This window comes from Pseudopipra pipra, chromosome W (assembly GCF_036250125.1).
Source record: "Pseudopipra pipra isolate bDixPip1 chromosome W, bDixPip1.hap1, whole genome shotgun sequence".
Classification (NCBI taxonomy): Eukaryota; Metazoa; Chordata; class Aves; order Passeriformes; family Pipridae; genus Pseudopipra; species Pseudopipra pipra.
The window spans coordinates 65,534,120-65,553,626 of NC_087580.1; the positions used below are offsets into that span (position 1 = coordinate 65,534,120).

Consider the following 19,507-nt stretch of genomic DNA (forward strand, 5'->3'; position numbering starts at 1 on the left):
CCTACCCTCCTATCTGTGCCAGGACAAAGCCTAAAAATGCTGGGAAGACACTCTTAGCCCTCATGACCGAGCGGTTTCCTTCGGCACGGCCTAAACTTGTGCGGACTGGGATGAACTGGAGTTACAAACACCTGGATATTCCTTGAATTCAGCAGGGAAAAAAAAGAAATCCTGCTCAATAAATGTGATTTTTTTTTATATACATCTGGAGCTCGACATAAAAGCTCCCGGATAAAACATGGGCTTTTGTCACACACAAGGAGTAACTGGAGTTCCCACAAAATACAATGGGAATCCAATTTCTCCACATTTCTCCATGGATTTGTTCTTAGTATCTCGAGGAAATGAAAACTTCTATGAAATGGGGGATCTCTGCCTTAGAATAAGGTCAGGGAACCCTCACCAGCTCCCAGAAACATCCATGGGATTAAAACAACCCTCACTGCAGGTGGCATTTAAAATCTGCGTGGTGGCACCAACAAATACTTCCTGGAATGGTCTGGGCTGGGAAGGATTTGAAGGATCATCTCAGGGACACCTCCCACTAGAGCAGGTGGCTCCAAGCCGGCCTTGGCCACTTCCAGGGTGTGCCAGGGCCTGCCCACCCTGGCAGGGAGGGATCTCTTCCCCATGTCTCACCTCACCCTGCCCTCCTCGGCCCCAGGACTCGAGGATGGGGATGGGAATGGGAATGGCCGAGTGCTGGTGGTACCCACTTGGCCAGCTGCTTCTCGGCGTCGGCGCAGAGCTCCAGCAGCCCCATGAGCACGGCGGACACGTCCATGTAGGGCTCCCAGACGGTGAAGCCGCGGCCGATGAGGTCGATGGCGGTGCGGCGGATGGTGGAGTGCGCCGGCAGCCGGGCGCTGGGCGGCTGCAGCAGCAGGAACGTCAGAGCCTTGCCTGGGGGGAGGAACCACATCCCAAACAATCCCCAGCAATCCCAAATCCCAATCCAAGCGCTGGATATCGAGGGAACATTATTAATATTTCATTTCACTGGATAAAATTAATTACAGACGCGTAGGAGCGGCACTTCCCAACGCGGGTAGTTTGTTATTATCTCCTCATCGTTATTTGTTACCTCCTGATAAAGGTAATTACTGATTTTATCAGGGTTTTCTTGCTTGTTTGGTTTAATAAACAAACCTCACATTTTCCTAGTGACTCACACCAACAACACCCAAAAGTGTCAGTGTTATGCCCCAGCTCTAAAAGTGACTCCTCAACCGTTACCCCGACGAAACATTCCCGGCTTTTCCCCGGGAATCCCGCCGGATGAAGCCAATCCTGCCCAATCCTCAGCCAGGACATCTTTGTTTAAAAGCTTTGCCTTGGCTTAAGCGAAGGAATTAATATTGACAAAAACATCAGGGCGGCTAATGAGTTGTTCGTTAGGGCAATAAACATGTCACATTAGAGGCGGCGCGGCCACGAGGTAATTAGCCCCGGAAAAGCTCCCTGGAAAAGCTCGGCGGAGCGGGGCCGGGGAGCATTCCCGGAGCTTCGCCGCTTCCCGTTAACATCCCGGGAGGAAAAGTCATCAAGAACCAAAACCCAAAGCTGGGTCCAAAAATCCAGATCCCTTCAGCTTTTCCTGCTCCTGGCCCGGGGAATTTTTCATCCCAGATCTTCTCTGGGGTGTAAAAATAGGGATGTTTTCAGGCCTCAATTAAAAGGATTTTTTTCTAAAGACATGATGAGGATCAGATCACAATTTTTCCAACTGGGAAATATTCCAGGCCAGGTTGGAGCAATCTGGGCTAGTGGAACGTATCCCTGCTGGAATGGGATGATCCTTAAAATCCCTCCCAATCCACATCAACGCCGGGATTTTCACAGAATTCAGAATATTAAGTATGAAAAAAAAATATATAAAAAAAAATATATATATGATATATATATATATATAATTCAAGAGGGAAATAATGGGAAAAAGGATATAATTTCTAGGATTTGATTTTGTTGCTAAAGCCACGTGGGGCACTCCTGGGGTGGCATTTTTTTCTCCTGGAATAGCTGTGGGAACGAGCGGTGAGGGAAGGAGGGATTGATGCAGGTGTCAGGTGGGGATTTCTAGAGGGTTCCACCCTCTCCCAAAGGCACAATCAGAATTCCATGCCACTGGAACAGGGAGGAATATCCTGTATTTTATGGATTTCCCCATCCTTGGAAGTGTTGCAGGCCAGGTTGGACAGGGCTTGGGGAAGGTGTTCCTGCTCCTGGTTATTCCAGGATAAATTGAATAAATGCAGTTTAAGTGCTCTGAATAAATAAGAATAAAGGCTGCCAGAATTCCAGCGGCACCGATTCCTCGGCAACCTCTTCCCGCGCGTTCCCGATTCCCCCAGGGGGAAAAAGGGACTGTCAAGGAAGGAGTTTGCAGCTGGGGGTACTCACACGTGTGTCTGGCCAAGGAATAGTTGGATCCGCCGCTGGTGAGGCCGAATCCCTCGGGAATCTGGCTGGAGCTGCGGGGCCGGGTCAGGAGTTTGGGGGGCTCGATCTCGGCGCCGAACTCGGCCCCGATGACCCCCAGCAGGACGATGGCCGTGGCCTGCTTGCGCCGCTCCTCGTAGGACGTGGAGACCTTCTTGGGCTGGGGGAGGCCCGAGAGACACCCTGAAAACACAAAGAACGTTCCAAACGGTGCTTCCCAAAGAAAATGCAGGAATAAAGAACTTCAATCACACCAGGATTTTTAGGCGTGGATGTGATTCTGTTTTAATTCTAACAAATCTCAAAATATCCCCTTCCAAACCTGCCTCCACAGGGACAAAAAATCCACCAGGAAACTGCTGAGTTTGGTTTGCTCGGCGTGGAATTTTGTCTTTGTCTAGTGATTGTTCTTGTTCACTTCAAATGCAATTTTCCTTTGGTTTTAAAAGAAGATGGATTTTTTTCAGGATAACTCCTCGGCATCCTTTTGGTTTAGGATCCATCATCACATCCAAGTTGCTGCTAAATTTTAGGACAACACCACATGCCATTAAACCAAAGGGGTATTTTTATAGAGTGATATGTTATAGATGGGATTTTTAAACATCACAATTAGGAATTTTAAATAAAACTGAAATATGGGTCATTAGTTTAATACAGTCCAGGGATTCTGAATTCCACTAAGCAGAGGAAGTTAGTTTTTTTTTCTTTTTAATAATATCCCAAAATCTTAGATGATTGGAATGAAACCACTCAAGTCATTTATTCTGACAAAGAAAGCTCACTTTTACCTAAATTAATTAATTAGTTATCTCTATTAATTCCCAGCATCCTAAGAAATTCCCTACCCTGTATTGTAAAAAAATAAGGAAGTTTGAATCCTTCCTGGGTGCTGAGGAGTTGGGAGGCACCACCTGGCCCGGGATGAGGCTCATCGGGCTCGGGGACTAATGAAGGGGGAATTAATGAGGGTTAATGATATCCACAAGAAAACAAGGAACTGAACCGAATTTTGGGAGCTGTGCTCAGCCAAAAGGGAGAGGAAAAAAACCCAGGGAAAGCTTAACAATGGGAAGGGAGAGGGGGGAAAAAAAAGGAAAGGAAAAAATCAATAGCGACCGCCTTCGGAAGAAGGAGAAGAAGAAGAAGGATGAGAAGGGGCTGGAACAAAGCAGGGAAGGGAAGGGTTGGAATTGTCCACCGGAGGTTTATCCCGGGTTCTCGTTGACATTGGGCTGTTCCACCTGGACAGAGAGGGCCCCATTCCCTGGGATGGAAGTTCCCAGATCCAGAATGGGATCCAAGCTCGTGCAGCCCCGGTTCCGGATCCCCGGATCCACGGATCCGTGCCCTAACGCGGAGCGGCGGCGGCGGGAGCGGAGCAGCTGCGGGAGCAGGGGCGGTGGGATGCGGATCGATGGGAATGAAAGGAAAAGCCAACACATGTGCTGCTTCCAGTAGGAAATTAAACCCCTGCCATGGCTTGGTTGAGATGGAGTTAACCCTTCGGAGAACCCGGAGCAGGGATTTGGGAGCGTCCTCCCGGAATCATGGCAGGGTTTGGGTGGGAAGGGATCGCAGGCAGGGACACTTCCCACTAGCCCAGGTTGCTCCAAGGCTCGTCCAACCCGGCCTTGGATGCTTCCAGGGATGGGGAATCCACCACCTCTCCGGGCCACGGAATCTGCACCGACAGGATTTGGACAAAACCCAACTCCTGGGAATCCACAAATCCCAGAAATTAAAACCCAACCGACCCCAAACTCAAGCAAAGCTCCAGATGGGAGTAAAACCACTTAACAAAGGGGGAAAAAAAATCCTCCCTGATATTTTTATTTTTTTGGTTTTAATTCCAATTGATGGGAATGGTTTCCCCCCAGCTAAGCTGCCAGGGGCCCTTGGGAGATTTTTCCACCAGAATAATGCCTGGAAGAATGGAAGAATTTGGTATTTTGTCCCCGCGCCGCCGCTCCCTTTAATCACGGCCGGGGCTGACAGGCAGATCCATTTTCCCGACAGGACGGTTGATCACCCTATCAGTGGGACAAAATTAATAACCTCCAAGAGGCCTGGCTGGAAAACAAACCAAAAAAAAAAAGGATGAAAACCTTTGGGATTGGAGGTGGAAAAATCCCCATTTCGGGTGGAGGGTGTGTGCGCGCTCCCAAATATCATCCTGAATATTCCCAAATATGGAAATAAACCCCCAGGACTGCTCAGGGCAGACAGCACAAAGGCAGGACAAAATGCTGGAGATGGAGGTGAAATATTCCCAAATTTCTCAGGTTTAGGAGGCCGTGGGATGTTGGAAGCATGGCCACGAGGTCAGGCCGCTTCCCTCCAATTAACTCCCGTTAATTGGCTTTGCCCACTTCGGAGGGAAAATTAATTTCAGCCCAGCTTAGAATAAAAGGATTAAATGAAGTTCTCCAGGTTTTAACTGGAAGAGGAATCAAAGGATTGGAATTAAGGGGAATCACTGGATTGGAATTAAGGCATGGAGCGGTTTTATGGGAGGGGCTTTCTATTTTCCAAGCAGGTGCAAACTCGGAGTATTCCCAGGCTGGAGTAGCTGCTCCAGCTCGGAGGAGATCCAGAAATCCCTATGGAACATCAAATCCAAGCCCTGGAGACCCTGATCCAACAAAACCGCGGCCGTGGCCACCGGCACGGAGAGTCCCGGAGAGCGGGACCGACCCCACCCAGCTCAGGGCTGTGGTTCCACCCCCTAATTCCCACTGGGATTTAGTCCCAGCATTCCACAGTATTATGGAAATATAGGAATAGCTGGGATTTAGTCCCAGCATTCCATAGTATTATGGGACTACAGGAATATTGGAAATGCAGAGTTCGAATGGATAAAGGGGATAAAGTGATTTGCTGAGCACAGAGGACTCGCTCCAAAGAAATCAGGAGCCAGAAATGCCAGGAACTGTGAGGAGGAAAAGGCAGGAAAAGAGGGAAAACGTTGGATCCAACCTGTGGTGCCTCATTCCCAAACCTCCTGCTGGCAAAGGCTTGGGAATGCTTGGAAGTGCAGCCGTTCCTGCAGCCACAGCTCCCTCCGCTGGCCCAGCACGGGAGGAGCTTCGGGAGCTGAAATTCCTGCCTGGAAGGGCCAAAAGCAGCGGGAATTTTGGGAATTTCTGCCCTCCTGGAGACACCCAGAAAGCTGGCAAGGCAGGGAGTTAAGAAGCCTGTGCCTGGGAGTTCTAAAATCTAATAATTCTCATTTTTTCCCCATTTTTCTTTGTGCTGTTCCCATAATCCCTCACCTTGGGCTGCTTCCCGAAGGGAAAAATCCAGCCTGAATTTCAAATTATAAATTATATAAATATATTTATTATATTCCCAGTTCTATTCCCTGAAATAGGAAATGATATTCATATATTATATTCCCAGTTATATTCCCTAATATCATTGAAATTATTAAAATACCACCTGCTGAAATATCTGTAAAAATTAATATTATTGGAATTATTAACATACCATCTGCTGAAATATCTGACTTGTCCAAGTAAAAAAAATGGGAATAATGCACAAAAAATAGAATAAATCACTTCAGGAATGAATTTAAAATGGCTTCAGTTAGGTGGGACTACAATAAGAAGGTCTGCCAATTAATAGAATAATAATAAAAAATGCAATTCAAAATACACCCAACTTACCAAATTATAATAACTAATATAATGATGCAATTAATATAATAATAATAATTATAATATAATTAATATATTAAGTAATTTTAATAATTCATTTTTATTAATATAGCAATATAATATATATTTATTATAATAAATATATAAAATTAATATAACAATAAAAATAAAATAATAAAAGCAATTAATATAATAATAAATATAACAATACATATTTTTATAATAAATATATATCATTAATATAACAATAAAGATAAAATGATAATAAAAGCAATTAATATAATAACAAATATAATAATATCTATTTATGATAATACATATATATCATTAATATAACACTAAAGATAAAATGATAATAAAAGCAATTAAAAGGAGCATTTGAAGACAGACTCCCTAAGAGCCACCAGCAGGATATGATGTAAAAAATCAGAATAAAGTCATTATTCCTCAAGAATTATGAGCTGAACGTTGGTTTTGGGACAATTTAAGGGCTCCAAAGCCATTAAAAAAAAAAAATAAAAAAAAATAATAAATTAAAATTAAAATAATAAAATTAAAATTAAAATAATAATAAGTAAAGGCTCACCCGCTGCGATATCATCATCCCCCAGGTCCTGCTCCTCCTCCTGCACTTTGCCCTCTGTGCCCACGGATTCTGGGCTGGCAGTGCCAGTCTGAGCAGCTTCTGTGGGCACTCCAGCTGCAGGGAAAGACCAAAAATCAAGAAATTCCCAGTTATATTCCCTGGGAAATGACAGAAATATATTATATTCCCAGTCATATTCCCTAATATTAGTGGAATTATTAAAATACCACCTGCTGAAATATCTGACTTCTCTGAGTTCAAAAAAAATGGGAATAACACCTGGAAATTTATAATAAATCACATGGGATAACATTTATAGAACTTTTCACCAAAATGATTTTTATTTCATGTCAAAAATGCTAATATTAAAAAGAGGGTTAATTCTCTAAAAATGTGGCTTGCAGTGAGTCTGTTCCTTTAGAGAACTGATTTGCCAAATCAATTTGGATTTAACCAAGATTTTTTTTTTTCCAGTGGGGGGAAAAAAAGCTCATTTCAGGAAAAATAAGCACTTTGGGGTTAAAAGAGAGGAAAATACCCATTTTTCCAGTTTTTTTTCCCCTCTGAAAACTCCAAACCTGGAGGCCTGTTGAAGGAGCCAGAGTTGCTCCGATCGCCTGGAATGACCTGATTATGAATAATTCTGGATTCCCACTGCCTTTTCCAGCAGGAAAAAAAGCTGATTTCAGGAAAAATAGCTGATTTCAGGGAAAATAAGCACTTTGGGGTTAAAAGAGAGGAAAACATCCATTTTTACTGGTTTTTTACCCCTGAAAACTCCAAACCCGGAGCCCGTCGAGGGACGGCTTTGGCGAGAGTCGCTCCGACCCCCCGGAATGGGCTGATATATTTGAATATCCTGAATAACTGTGGGTTCCCAGGGGCTTTCCCCCCTGTTCTCCCTGTCTTTGGGCAGGTTTTCCCGGCCTTCCTTACGGGAGATGACGCTGTCCATGTACTGGGGCAGGTAGGGGGCCCAGGCGTCGATGGTCTCCTTGCGTCCCGCCTGCTCGATGCGCCGCAGCTCGGCCAGGAGAAGCGCCTGCGCCGCCTCCCGCACCTGCAGGGGTGGCAAAAACCCACCTTGTCCCGTCAGAAATCCAAGCTGGAAGATTTGGGGCGGGAAAGAATGGGTTTATGAAAGGAAAGGAAAAGTCGGAGCCGGCAAACGCGGCGCGGGACCGACCTCCAAGCATCGGTCCTGCCAGCGGCGCGCCAGCATCTCCAGGAGAGGGGGGCGGAATTTCTCCAGGCCCAGCAGGTCCGGGAGCATCACGCAGTGCATGGCTGCCAGCTGGCTCCAGCCTGGAAAACAGCGGGAAGAGGGGTGGGAGCGACCGGAGCGAGCCGAGCGGCGCGCGAATCGACTCATCCCTGGAGCACCACCATCAATAAATTATAAATAAATTATAATTAAATTATAACTATAAAGAAATGACAGCAACCTCATTAATTATTATCCCTTTAAGGATTACGTGGAATTTTCTGTCCTGACTTTCCTTGTTTTTCCACCTCAATCTGATTTGAACCCGGGTGAATTCCTGCTCCGGGTCTGCAGAAACACCCGGAGCTCCAGCTGCACAAATGCTTGGGAAATATTCCACAGGCAACAATTATTTAGTAAGAGATTAGGAGATATTTAATATTATAGCCACTGACCTGAAAAATACCTCAGGTGAACATATAAATCTACAAGTTTTAATTTCTCAGCAATTTTTAATTTCTTGGGCACAAAAATGTGAATTCTTTCACCACGGTGCTAAAGAAATTCTATCAATTTTCCTTTGAAAAAAAGGATTCAAAGGAGGAATTTCCAGTTTAAGAGATGTGTGGAAGCAGGAATTTATACACCCGTGATAAAAATTCAGATTTAAAGCAACTTGCCCACAGGGTGTTTGTGCAGGAAGATGTTTCTCACAATGGCAATAAATATTTATTAGATCAAATTATCTCCAGCACCGACCCCAAGTAGTTTAAATACATCCCAAGTCTTCCTAAAAAACACCAAAAATCAGATTTAAATGAGGGGAAACTTGCTTTTCTTTTGCTAAGAGAAAGAGCAAACCCACCCCCCCGGCAAAGGAAAACTCCTTTATAAATCAAATTAAAGTGTCCCAGCAGCGATAAAGGATTTTAGCTGAAAGGATAAATAGAAAAAGTGAGGAAGGAATACCTTCATTGACTAAGAAACAGGAATGTAAAGGAGGAGCAGTGTCAGAGTGCCCAGATTCCAGGTTAGAAGGAGCAGCAGGAGCAACTTGCAGAGCAAAAGGAGGAATAAAAAAGAGATAAAAAAAAGAGAGGCAAGTGAGGAAAAGCAGCAGAAAAATGGGTTAGTAATCGCTGGAGAAGGGAAAGAACCTTCAACTTAAATATTCCAACTGAAGGAGAAGGTGCAACTTAAAATATTCAACTGAAAAATTTCATATTCAACTTGGAAAATAATATTAAACTGAAAAAACAATGGTCAACTGAACGAGAATTCCAGGTTTTCCAAGAAGTGAGAGGTAGACATGCAGCTGAAGAGACAGTGAGAGAGACTTGGATATTTGGGAAAGATAAAAAATCCCTGGGAATAAAGGGGCAAAAATTCCCTGGCAGGGAATGACTTCGTGGCAGAACCAACACCTTGGAATGATTCTTAAAAAGGTCTTAATTGTTCATCATTTTATCTAGGTGGATATTATTAATAATTTTATCTAGGTGGATATTATTAATCACTCATCATTTTATCTAGGTGGATATCACACTATTACAACATTGCACTGCCTTTTCCTCCCATGTAATATTTGGATGCTCAATAACCAGGTGATAAATCTGGTGTGTCAGGAGCTGGAATGATGGCTCCAAAGGTTCCAAAGAGTGGGATCTTTTACCTTGTTTAATTTGTCCTTGGCTGGAAACGGGAGGGGGTGGTGGCTTCGCTCTGGCCAGTTCAGGGGTGCCGGGTCTGGGTGGCCTAAACACAAAATATCCACGGAGAGACAAACACAAAACACCCATGAGGAGACACATCAAAGGGTTCCTGATGGAAAACACACCCCACACACAAAATATACCCAAAACCACCCACAAGAAGATGTTAAACCCCACCTGGTGGGCCCTTTCTTCATGTGGTCGCCGATGAAGGTAGCGTTGGTCATGCTCATCAGGGTGTTGGCCAAGGAGATGACGGAGAGCAGGTGCTGGGTGGTGACGGCGCGGGACACGCCGTAGGTGCCCTTGCCCGGCCCCTCGGCGCCGGACACCTTCCCGCCCGGCTCCCCGCCCGCTCCGCCCACGGGCCGGTTGTAGCCGGGCAGCATCAGGGACATGTGGCCTCCTCTGGACACGAGGCCGAAGGACACGGAGCAGTGAGGCTTCAGCATTCCCAGGCGCTCCAGGCACAGCTCGTCCAGCCCGGAGTTGAGGCCCCAGGCGTGCAGGCAGGACATGAAGAGCTTGGCCGTGTCCATGGTCAGGTTGTACTCCAGCAGGGTGAGCGGTTTGGATTTGCTGGCGCGATATTCCGGGTCGCCGTCTTCCCTCCTCTGCCTCAGCGCGTCGTCCTCGTCGTCCTCGTCGTCCAGCAGGTGCTCCTTGATGTTCTCCTTGATGGTCTCCTTGACCTGCTGGAAGAGCACGGCCGCCCGTTTGCCGGCCAGGAAGGAGCCGCCCTTGTCGGAGGCGCCGGAGGCCTTCTGGAGGTTCTCCGGGGAGACGAGGGCGGCGTTGGGCCGGGACGCCTCCTCCGTCAGCAGCTGGATGATCAGGGCCTCCACGTCGAAGAACAGCACGTGGATGTCGGGGTCCGTCAGGTTGGTCTTGATGGCCTGGACCATCAGGGAATTGTGGGAGTATTTGGGTAAATTCCCCTGGAAAAAAAACAAGGGAACAAATGGAAATTTCTACGGAGAAACCCTCAAAACACAGAAATTCAACTCACGGACATTTATGGATAAATAAAAGTTCTCCAAGGGAGACATGAGTTCACATTTCTTTCTCCTGGGTTCCACAAGATCAGTCACATTCCAAGGAACAACAAAAACCCAAGCTTTTGTCATTATTATTAAACCACATGAAATATTTCAGGTTTGGAGACTGAACTACAGAATCAATTTATGCTGTCGGAGAAGAAGCTCCTCAAATTCACCCAGACACCACTTGTGGGTCATTCCACTCCTTAAGTCCATCTTCTTCCTCCCAAGGGGGGAAAAAAAAAGGGAAGAGGAGATAAAAGCTGAAAAAAGTCACGAAAGGAGACTGGAAACCAGAAGGAATAGCAGCACCCAAGGTTGAGCTCACGTGTTTTTATGGAATTAGGATGGTGCTGGTGTTCCTAAGGAATGTTCTCACTAAGGGACATTTCTTTCCAAGCAGGACATAACAGCAGAAGGCAAAAAAAAAAGGGATAAATGGGAGAAGCTGGGAGCAGAGCGGCCTCAAGGTTTAGGCTGGATATTGGGAATATTCCCTCATGGAAAGGGCAGAGGTGGAGTGCCTGAGGATCTTCCAGTTCCAACGACAGAGACTTCCAGTTACAACAACAGAGACTTCCCAGGTTTTATTCCTTTAGGGAACGGACGCTCCGGGTGTTGCCCCAGAAGCCAACTGACCTTGTCGGAGGCCTCGGAAGCCAGGAGGTTGGTGGCCAAGGTCTGCAGCTTCTGGTGGGCCACGTTCTTGAGGGCGGCCAGGCTGCGGCGGGTCATGGCCTGCTTCAGGTTGACGGCGGGGTGGCTGAGGGCGTCCACGGCGGCGGGCACGGCCTCGTCACAGGCGTTCAGGATCTCCACCGCCGTGATGCCCATCACGCACCGGTCCAGGGCGCCTGCAGGGGGGGGTTGGGAGAGCCTGGGTGAAACAGGAGGTCAGGCCCAAAAGAGTTAACTGAGAAATCTGGGGCCTGCACACGATCTTGGAACATCTAAACAATCTGTGCTTGTTCTGTTCTACCTACTGGACCAAAACGTAAGAGGATGGTAAAAGAAACATATAATAGGCCTAGAGGTAATAAATTAAGATGCAGTAAGATAAAGGAGACATTTGAATAGAAGAAACAGCTCCCTCAGCCTCTCCTCATAGGACCTGTGCTCCAGTCTCTTCCCCAGCCTTGTTGCTCTCCTCTGGACCTGCTCCAGCCCCTCCATGCCCTTCCTGAGCTGAGGGCCCAGAACTGGACACAGCACTCCAGGGGTGGCCTCACCAGCGCTGAGTCCACGGGTAGAATCACTTCCCTGGCCCTGTTGGCCACACTGTTCCTGAGCCAGGTCAGGATCCATTGGCCCTCTTGTCCCCCTGGGCACACTCTGGCTCCTGTTCAGCTCCCTGTCCATCCCCACTCCCAGCTCCCTTCCTGCCTGGCTGCTCTCCAGCCACTCTGGCCCAGCCTGGAGCTGCCGGGGGTTGTTGTGGCCAAAGTGCAGGACCCGGCCCTTGGCCTGCTTGAACCTCATCCCGTTGGAATCAGCCCAACTCTCCAGCCTGTCCAGGTTCCTCTGCAGAGCCCTCCTGCCCTCCAGCTCATCGACACTCCCCCCCAGCTTGGTGTCATGCAGCTCAGTGTCATCCCCCGGCTTTAACTCCGCCCTTGGAGCCCTCGGCCAATCTAGATTTGCCCGGACCAAGGACGGATTCCGGGCGTGCGGGAGCTCACCGGTGTCCATCTGCCAGACGTACACGGAGCCGTCGGAGCAGCCCACCACCAGGTAGTCGTCGGCGGGTCTCCACTTGATGACCTGGATGGGGAAGAGGTGGCGGGAGGCCAACATGATGCACTTCTTCTCCCGCAGGCTCAGCAGGCCCACCGAGTGGTCGCTGGCGACGGAGCAGACGCAGTGCTGCACTCGGGCCTAAAGCAAAAAGAAATTTTAAAAAATTATCTCAACCATAATGCAGAGATTGTTGGTATTATAACCTTTTCCACGGTGAGCAAAATCAGACAAAAGGTGGTTTCCAAGCAATTAATGTCGTTTTGTTCATGAAATTGTACTTACTCAGCCACGTTATACGAGGCAAAATTGCCTTGGAAATTTACTCTTGGCAATATTTTAAATCCTTGATATAATTAAAACATGAGGAGAACAAAGCCATAAAAACCAGAATTAAGCTGTTTTTAAGATAACATAGAAACGTATAAGAATAAGATAATATATAGTGATGTACAATGCATGTAATTGTACACAGATAACATATATTATATATACATTATATATATATAATATATGCATATACAGGCTATATAAACTATATATATGTATATATACTATGTGTATGTATATATATACTATATATACATATATAGGCTATGTATACTATATATGTATACATATACTATATATGCATATATATGCTATATATACTATATATAGATATTATATATGCATATATATGCTATATATACTATATATAGATATTATATATGCATATATATGCTATATATACTATATATATATTATGTAGTGTATATGTAATACTATATAACTTACCACACACAATAAAACACCTGATATATTATATTTTATGTGCACACTACATTATTATTCCTATTACTATAATAACGACAACAGCATAATAATTAAGCTCTTTTTTTTTTTTTAATTTTTTTTATTTTTAAGACCTTTTACTTCAGCCCTTCCAAGCCCCGGCTCCACCTCGAGCATCCCACCCTCCACTCCCCACTCACGCTGCAGTTGTCGGGCGGCACGAGGAGCTGGGTGATCTCGCCGCCGTGCACGCAGAAGATGTGCTTCATCTCCCCCGAGAAGATGTCCCAGACGATGACGGAGAAGTCCACCCCTCCCGAGACCAGGAAGCGCTGGTCGTAGCGGGAGGACACCTGGTGAGGGTACAGCAGGCACGTCACCTTGTTCCGGTGGCCCCGCAGCGTCCGGTGGGGCGGCCAACCTGGGGATTGGGGATGAATATCAGTATTTTTTGACATTAAATAAAAATCATTTTGGTATAAACTTCTACAAATGAAATCAGTTCTCTAAAGGAACAGGCTCACTGAAATCCATGTTCTTAGAGAATTAACCCTCTTTTTAATATTAGTATATTTTTTTTTTTACATTAAGAGGAGGCTCAGGGGAGACCTCCTCACTCTCTACAACTCCCTGACAGGAGGGGGGAGCCAGGGGGGGGTTGGTCTCTTCTCCCAGGCAACTCTCAGCAAGACAAGAGGGCTCAGTCTTGAGCTGTGCCAGGGGAGGTTTAGGTTGGATATTAGAAAGAATTTCTTTCCAGAGGGGGTGCTCAGCCATTGGAATGGGCTGCCCAGGGAAGTGGTGGATTCTCCATCCCTGGAGATGTTTAAGGACAGACTGGATGTGGTATCAGTGCCATGGCTGGGAACCACGGCGGGGTTGGATCAAGGGTTGGACTTGATGATGTCGGAGGTCCCTTCCAACCCAACTGATTTATGATTCCATGATTCCCGGTTTTCCCGTACCCCTGCGGAGCATGTGCTCTCCCTGGAGCAGCTGGACGATGGCGGTCTGGGTGGCGGGCACGATGACCACGCTGCCGTCCTGGCGGCCGCACACCAGGCGCCCGTGGGCCGGGATGTACACGCTGGCCGTCACCCGCAGCGGCTCGCCCAGCCCGGGCACCACGCTCAGCTGGTCGATGATGCCCGCGGGGCGAGGGCTCAGCCCGTCGAAAGCTTCCTGCAGGGAGATGGAGGTGGTGCTTGGCAGGCCTGGGAAAAAAAGAAGGGGAAAAAAAAGAAGGAAGGGGTGAGGAGGGAGGAGGATTTGAGCAGCCCGGGCTAGTAGATCTTGAGGAGCTTTGAGCTCCCTTCCAATCCAAAGCATTCCATGATTCTGCACTGGAAATAAATGTACTGGCTACGAGGATAAAGCTAATTAAGATTTTGAGCACTGATGAAAAAATGAAGCTGCTGTAACTCTTAAATAAACCTAATTCAGATTTTGATGGTGCGTTATCAAATGATGTGACCGCAACTCTTACAATTCAAGCCCAACGTCCTGGATATCTGAGAGAACCAGCAGGGCTTTGTCCAGCCAAAACACACCTAAAACTGTTAAAAGGCTGTTCATCGGGTACCTCTTGCACTCTCTCGCTGTTCCAGAGCGTCGGGCACGCTCCAGATGCACAATCTCCCCGAGGAGTCTCCTTGGATCAGCAGCTTGTAGGAGAACTCTCCCTGGCCACAGAAGAAGCGAGTGACTGGAGGACAGATCAGGAGCTGTTAAAAAAATAAAGAAATTAAAAATAAAAATCAACAACTTCAGGCCACATGCTCACCTCAAGAGTTTGCACTGTGCCTTTTAAAAGCAGGCCAGAAACTCCTGCAGTCCATGAGGAAAAACTCCTGTTTTACCTGTTTCTCTGCCCTGTCCAACACGCTGTACAGCAAAGGTGGGATCAGGTTTTCCACGGCTTTCCCCACGTCCCTGCGGAACGAGTCGCTGGCTGGGAGGCAGCTGGGGGTGAGGAGGAGGAGAAAGGAGTCAAATTCCCGGGATTTACAGAGGGATTGCTGCATCAGCACGTGGATGTTGCTCCCGTCCTCGTGCTCTGATCACGAGGGGGGGAGGAAGGAGTTCAACATCAAACTGTCTCTTTAGCCAGAACAAAGATGTTTGCACATCATGAAGATGTCACAAGAGAAGGTTTGGATTTTCCTCTTGTCATTAACCTCTCTGATGCCCCATTTAAAATTTCTGGCACAGTTTCATATTTATGTGCCTATTTTCAGTTTTCTGCACTGGCCCAAGATTTCAATGTTTTTCCCCTCCAGATGAAATAAATGGGAGTATTTAATTTTTGCCTACCTGGCTGGTAATTTATAGATGAAACTTTGTCCATCCTCTGTCCACACAATCACTTTGTCAGCTGCCACAAAGTCCCCACCAGTCCAGGTCTGACTGTTTTCACTGGGAACTGAACATAAGAGGGAATAATCCCCAGCATCAAAAACCTGGGAAGAAACAACAAAAGGGGTGTCAGGAATCTATTAGAGAACAAATTTGGGGTTTAATATTCCAGAATGATGGAATGGTTCGGGTTAGAAGGGATCTTAAAGATCCTCCAGCTCCGATCCCGTGGGTGGAGATTTAGATTAAATATCTAAATATGCATTAAATATGTAAATAGAACCACACTGAAAGGACTTGGAGCATCTTGCTCTGAATGTTTCAGGGTAATTTAATTAAATTAGGCCCCAGGGGTTGCTGCCTTACCCTCCAGTACTTGGAGCACACGACCAGAAGCGAGCGCTGGGTGAAGGCGCAGAAGGAAATGCTCTGGCAGTTCTGGCAGTAGATGGGCTTGGATTCCTCCTCAAACACGGGCGTGGTATCCTACAAACAACCAAAACCAACACCAAAATCATTCTTTTCCTGCTCAAATCGAACTCAGACCCCATGGAATAGAGACTCTGGCATTCCCCGAGGCGCCCCACGGCCGATTTCCGAGGGAAACCCGAACGCTCAGAGCGGTTCTGATTCCATTATTCCTCCTAAGAAGATCTGCAGGAGGCACGTGGTCTCCTCTTTGGTCACTTAAGTCTCCCAAATTCCCCAGCAGGATGGATTAGTGGTGCTGATTTAGTCAGGGAATCACCTTGCAGCCAGGTAGGAAAGTGGGATAAAGCAGATTCCACTCCCGTGGAATAAACCTAAAAAATAAGTTTATTTTTCCCTAAGTTGCTAAACATCTTTTCCAAGGGGTTTCTGGGAGGAGTTAATTTACCAGAGGTCTGAAACGTGCAGTAAATCTCAGACTTTTATTCATTAGGACACAGGGAGTTGGAGATAATCCCAAAAAAGGAATATTCCTAAAAAACTGCTCAGCAAACATTAACCCAAATCAGAACAAATAAAAAGCAGATTTGGAAAAACTGGAGATTCTCCTCCTCTAAATTTTGCAATCAGTTCTCTGGGAAAGATTAGGAGTTCTGCTGAGAATTTGGGATTCTGGGAAGGATTAGGAGTTCTGCTGGGAATTTGGGATTCTGGGAAGGATTAGGAGTTCCGCTGGGAACTTGGGATTCTAGGAAGGATTAGGAGTTCTGCTGGGAATTTGGGATTCTGGGAAGGATTAGGAGTCCTGCTGGGAACTCGGGATCGCTAAAGCAAAATTCCCAAAGGTGATTTTCCAGCTGGCAAAGAGGAAGAAGAATATCTTCAGGGGGCTGAAAGGACCAGAAACAACAGGAATACAATTCAACCCCCCTCCAGGAAATCCCACTAATCCAGCAGTTTACCTGGAGCCGACTGACTTCCGAGGTGATGATCCAGACTTTCAGGATGCCGGTCACGGAAACGGCCACCACGGTGTCCTCTGGGAAAGACAGAAACCAGGATGAGATCCGAAGGAATTCTCCACTGGGTGTACAAATACAGCCAGGAGAAACTAAAACTTCAGGCCAAAAACACCCCTGGAAGCCACCAAGGCCAGGAGTGAGAAATAATCACCTTGTGTCCTGTTGGAGCGGATGATGCTCATGGAGCTGATCCAGTCAGGAGAGATCTTGGATATCAGGGAATAAAGAACTTCCAGGCTGGTGGCATCCACCACCAGAATTTCGGGATAATGCCCGTGGCATAGGAGCCTCCCTTCCCGCTGTGAGCCGACTGTGAACTGATAGAACTGCCAAGACACAGAAATTACACCCCAGGTGGGACAGGAATTCCTTCATTTTTAATCCAAACCAAAATATTTGGGATGCCCAGAGCTCTGGAATCCTTCCAGGACCGACCTGAATTCCCGTGTGTGCGCAGGCCAGTTTGGTGAACTCGATGCATCTCCCATCGTTCACATCCCACAGGCACATCTCCCTAAAAACACCAAAAAAAATCTCCCTAAAACTCCAGGGAAACCAGGCCAGGCTTCCAAATATTTCAAAATCCCTCTACACTGGGAGGAACTTCATTGGAACCATTCCTTGCATAGCAACTGCACAAGAAATCCTTCCCTCCTCCACCTTCTGATTAGCAAATAAAACCACTGAAAAAATAAAACGTATTTGCTGATGAATTTTTTTTTAAGGATCAAAAAAAATCCAACACAGCCCCAGCGTGGAAATACGGATAATTTGGGGACAGATTTCCATGATTTGACAGTTGTGGAGATCAAAAGTGCTGGGAAACTCACCCACTCTCGGATGCACTCACTATATATTGTTTTTCACTGGAAGCTGAGGCCTTGGATAAACAAGTAACTGAGGCCGTGTGACCAAACAGCAGAGCTCGGGGATTAATCTGGGAGCAGGGAAAGAAAAGGGGAAGTCAAAATACCACTCTGAAAAACAGAATACACATATGCCAGCTTTCTATTTTATATATTATATATCTATTAATATACACATATTTAATTAGCGTAGCTGTGGATATATAACCTTGAAAAAGAGTTTCTACTTAACACTGGAAAAAAAGGCAATTTGCAAACTCATGTCAATAAAATCTATAAAGCTGGCTCAGTTTGAATGAAAAAATTGACAGGGGGAAACTATTGTTGCACAAGACAAGTTCTGGATATTTATAAATAAGGGGAGACCTCCAGGAGAGCTGGAGAGGGACTTGGGACAAGGGATGGAGGGACAGGACAAGGGGAATGGCTTGGGAAGGCAGGGATAGATGGGATACGGGGAAAGACCGGCGATTCCCAAGGGAATTCTTACCTGCAGGTCCGGGCTGAGGTCCCAGAGGCAGATCTGGCCGTCGTGGCAGCCGGTGACGATGACGGTGGCGCCGTCCATGAGCAGCAGGGAGGACACGCAGTGCGTGGGGGCGCGGCGGCCCCACAGCACGATGGGCAGCACCAGGCTGTTCCCGGCCATCCCGCCCGCCGGCCTGCAACAAAACAGCACCAGAGACATGGAACTGGGCCACGGGAAACCCGCCAGACACAACAGCGACGGCATCTCCATGAGGGATCCCTCAGATTGCCCTCAGGGCCTGCCTTCACCTTCCCTCAGGGCCTGCCTTCACCTTCCCTCAGGGCCTGCCTGCCTTCGCCTTCCCTCAGGGCCTGCCTTCACCTGCCCTCAGGGACCTCCTTCACCTGCCCTCAGGGAGGGCCTTCACCTTCCCTCAGGGAGGGCCTTCACCTTCCCTCAGGGACCACATTCACCTTCCCTCAGGGAGGGCCTTCCCCTGCCCTCAGGAAGGGCCTTCGCCTTCCCTCAGGAACCGCCTTTGCCTTCCCTCAGGGAGGGCCTTCCCCTGCCCTCAGGGACCGAACTGTGTTCCTTAAACTGTCCAGGAAAAACATATCCCCTCACACGTTTGGCAAAATTCCACAGGCTTTTTATCCATCTAGGCCGCAAACAGCACATCCCTGGGCATGTGGAGAGTTTGGCCAAAATCGCTCTTTTCCGAGTGATTTTGAACTAACAAATGTTTGAAGCCTCAGTTATTATATCCGTGATGTTACTAGATCCCTGATATTATTATATTCCTGATATCAATACATCCCTGATATCAATACATCCCTGATATTATTATATTCCTGCTATCATTCTACCCTTGCTATTCCATATCTGATATTACTGACAGCATTAAACACCTGATTGTACAGATACGCCCGTCGGAATACAGAATATCCCGGTGAAACCAGCTGTGTGAGATCCACTGATAAAGCAGATTTTGGCCGTTACCCAGCAGGAAACAGGTCCAGCCCTATCTTTATGGCAACATTTGGGATATCTTATAAAGATATTGACACAAACAACACGGGGAAATTGGAGCTGCCACGAGGCCAAAATTGTCTCGGTGGCCGGGAAGTGGAAAGAAAACAGAAATTCAAGTTGTGGCAATAAAATCCAGTTGCATTAGCATGAGATTTAAATCCCAAAACAAGCCTCTGTTGTCGGTAG

At 46.9% G+C, this 19,507-nt stretch overlaps 1 protein-coding gene across 1 annotated transcript in view; it reads right to left on the reverse strand.

Annotated features, from left to right (window-relative positions):
- The window catches only part of LOC135405209 (WD repeat-containing protein 7-like), a 29,800-nt gene that overhangs the window by 8,136 nt on the left and 2,157 nt on the right, over positions 1 to 19,507 (reverse strand). The window contains exons 2-22 of the mRNA XM_064639891.1: positions 18,311 to 18,482; positions 17,785 to 17,891; positions 17,390 to 17,468; positions 17,106 to 17,280; positions 16,895 to 16,971; positions 15,870 to 15,989; positions 15,462 to 15,607; positions 15,008 to 15,110; positions 14,731 to 14,872; positions 14,114 to 14,362; positions 13,349 to 13,569; positions 12,320 to 12,515; positions 11,280 to 11,494; positions 9,778 to 10,538; positions 9,561 to 9,643; positions 8,858 to 8,941; positions 7,871 to 7,989; positions 7,621 to 7,744; positions 6,685 to 6,798; positions 2,401 to 2,622; positions 717 to 903 (exon numbers count right to left, since the gene is read on the reverse strand). Coding sequence (XP_064495961.1) covers positions 717 to 903; positions 2,401 to 2,622; positions 6,685 to 6,798; positions 7,621 to 7,744; positions 7,871 to 7,989; positions 8,858 to 8,941; positions 9,561 to 9,643; positions 9,778 to 10,538; positions 11,280 to 11,494; positions 12,320 to 12,515; positions 13,349 to 13,569; positions 14,114 to 14,362; positions 14,731 to 14,872; positions 15,008 to 15,110; positions 15,462 to 15,607; positions 15,870 to 15,989; positions 16,895 to 16,971; positions 17,106 to 17,280; positions 17,390 to 17,468; positions 17,785 to 17,891; positions 18,311 to 18,469 — 3,683 coding nt within the window. The 5' untranslated portion in view covers positions 18,470 to 18,482. The remainder of the gene's footprint in view (positions 1 to 716; positions 904 to 2,400; positions 2,623 to 6,684; positions 6,799 to 7,620; positions 7,745 to 7,870; positions 7,990 to 8,857; positions 8,942 to 9,560; positions 9,644 to 9,777; positions 10,539 to 11,279; positions 11,495 to 12,319; positions 12,516 to 13,348; positions 13,570 to 14,113; positions 14,363 to 14,730; positions 14,873 to 15,007; positions 15,111 to 15,461; positions 15,608 to 15,869; positions 15,990 to 16,894; positions 16,972 to 17,105; positions 17,281 to 17,389; positions 17,469 to 17,784; positions 17,892 to 18,310; positions 18,483 to 19,507) is intronic.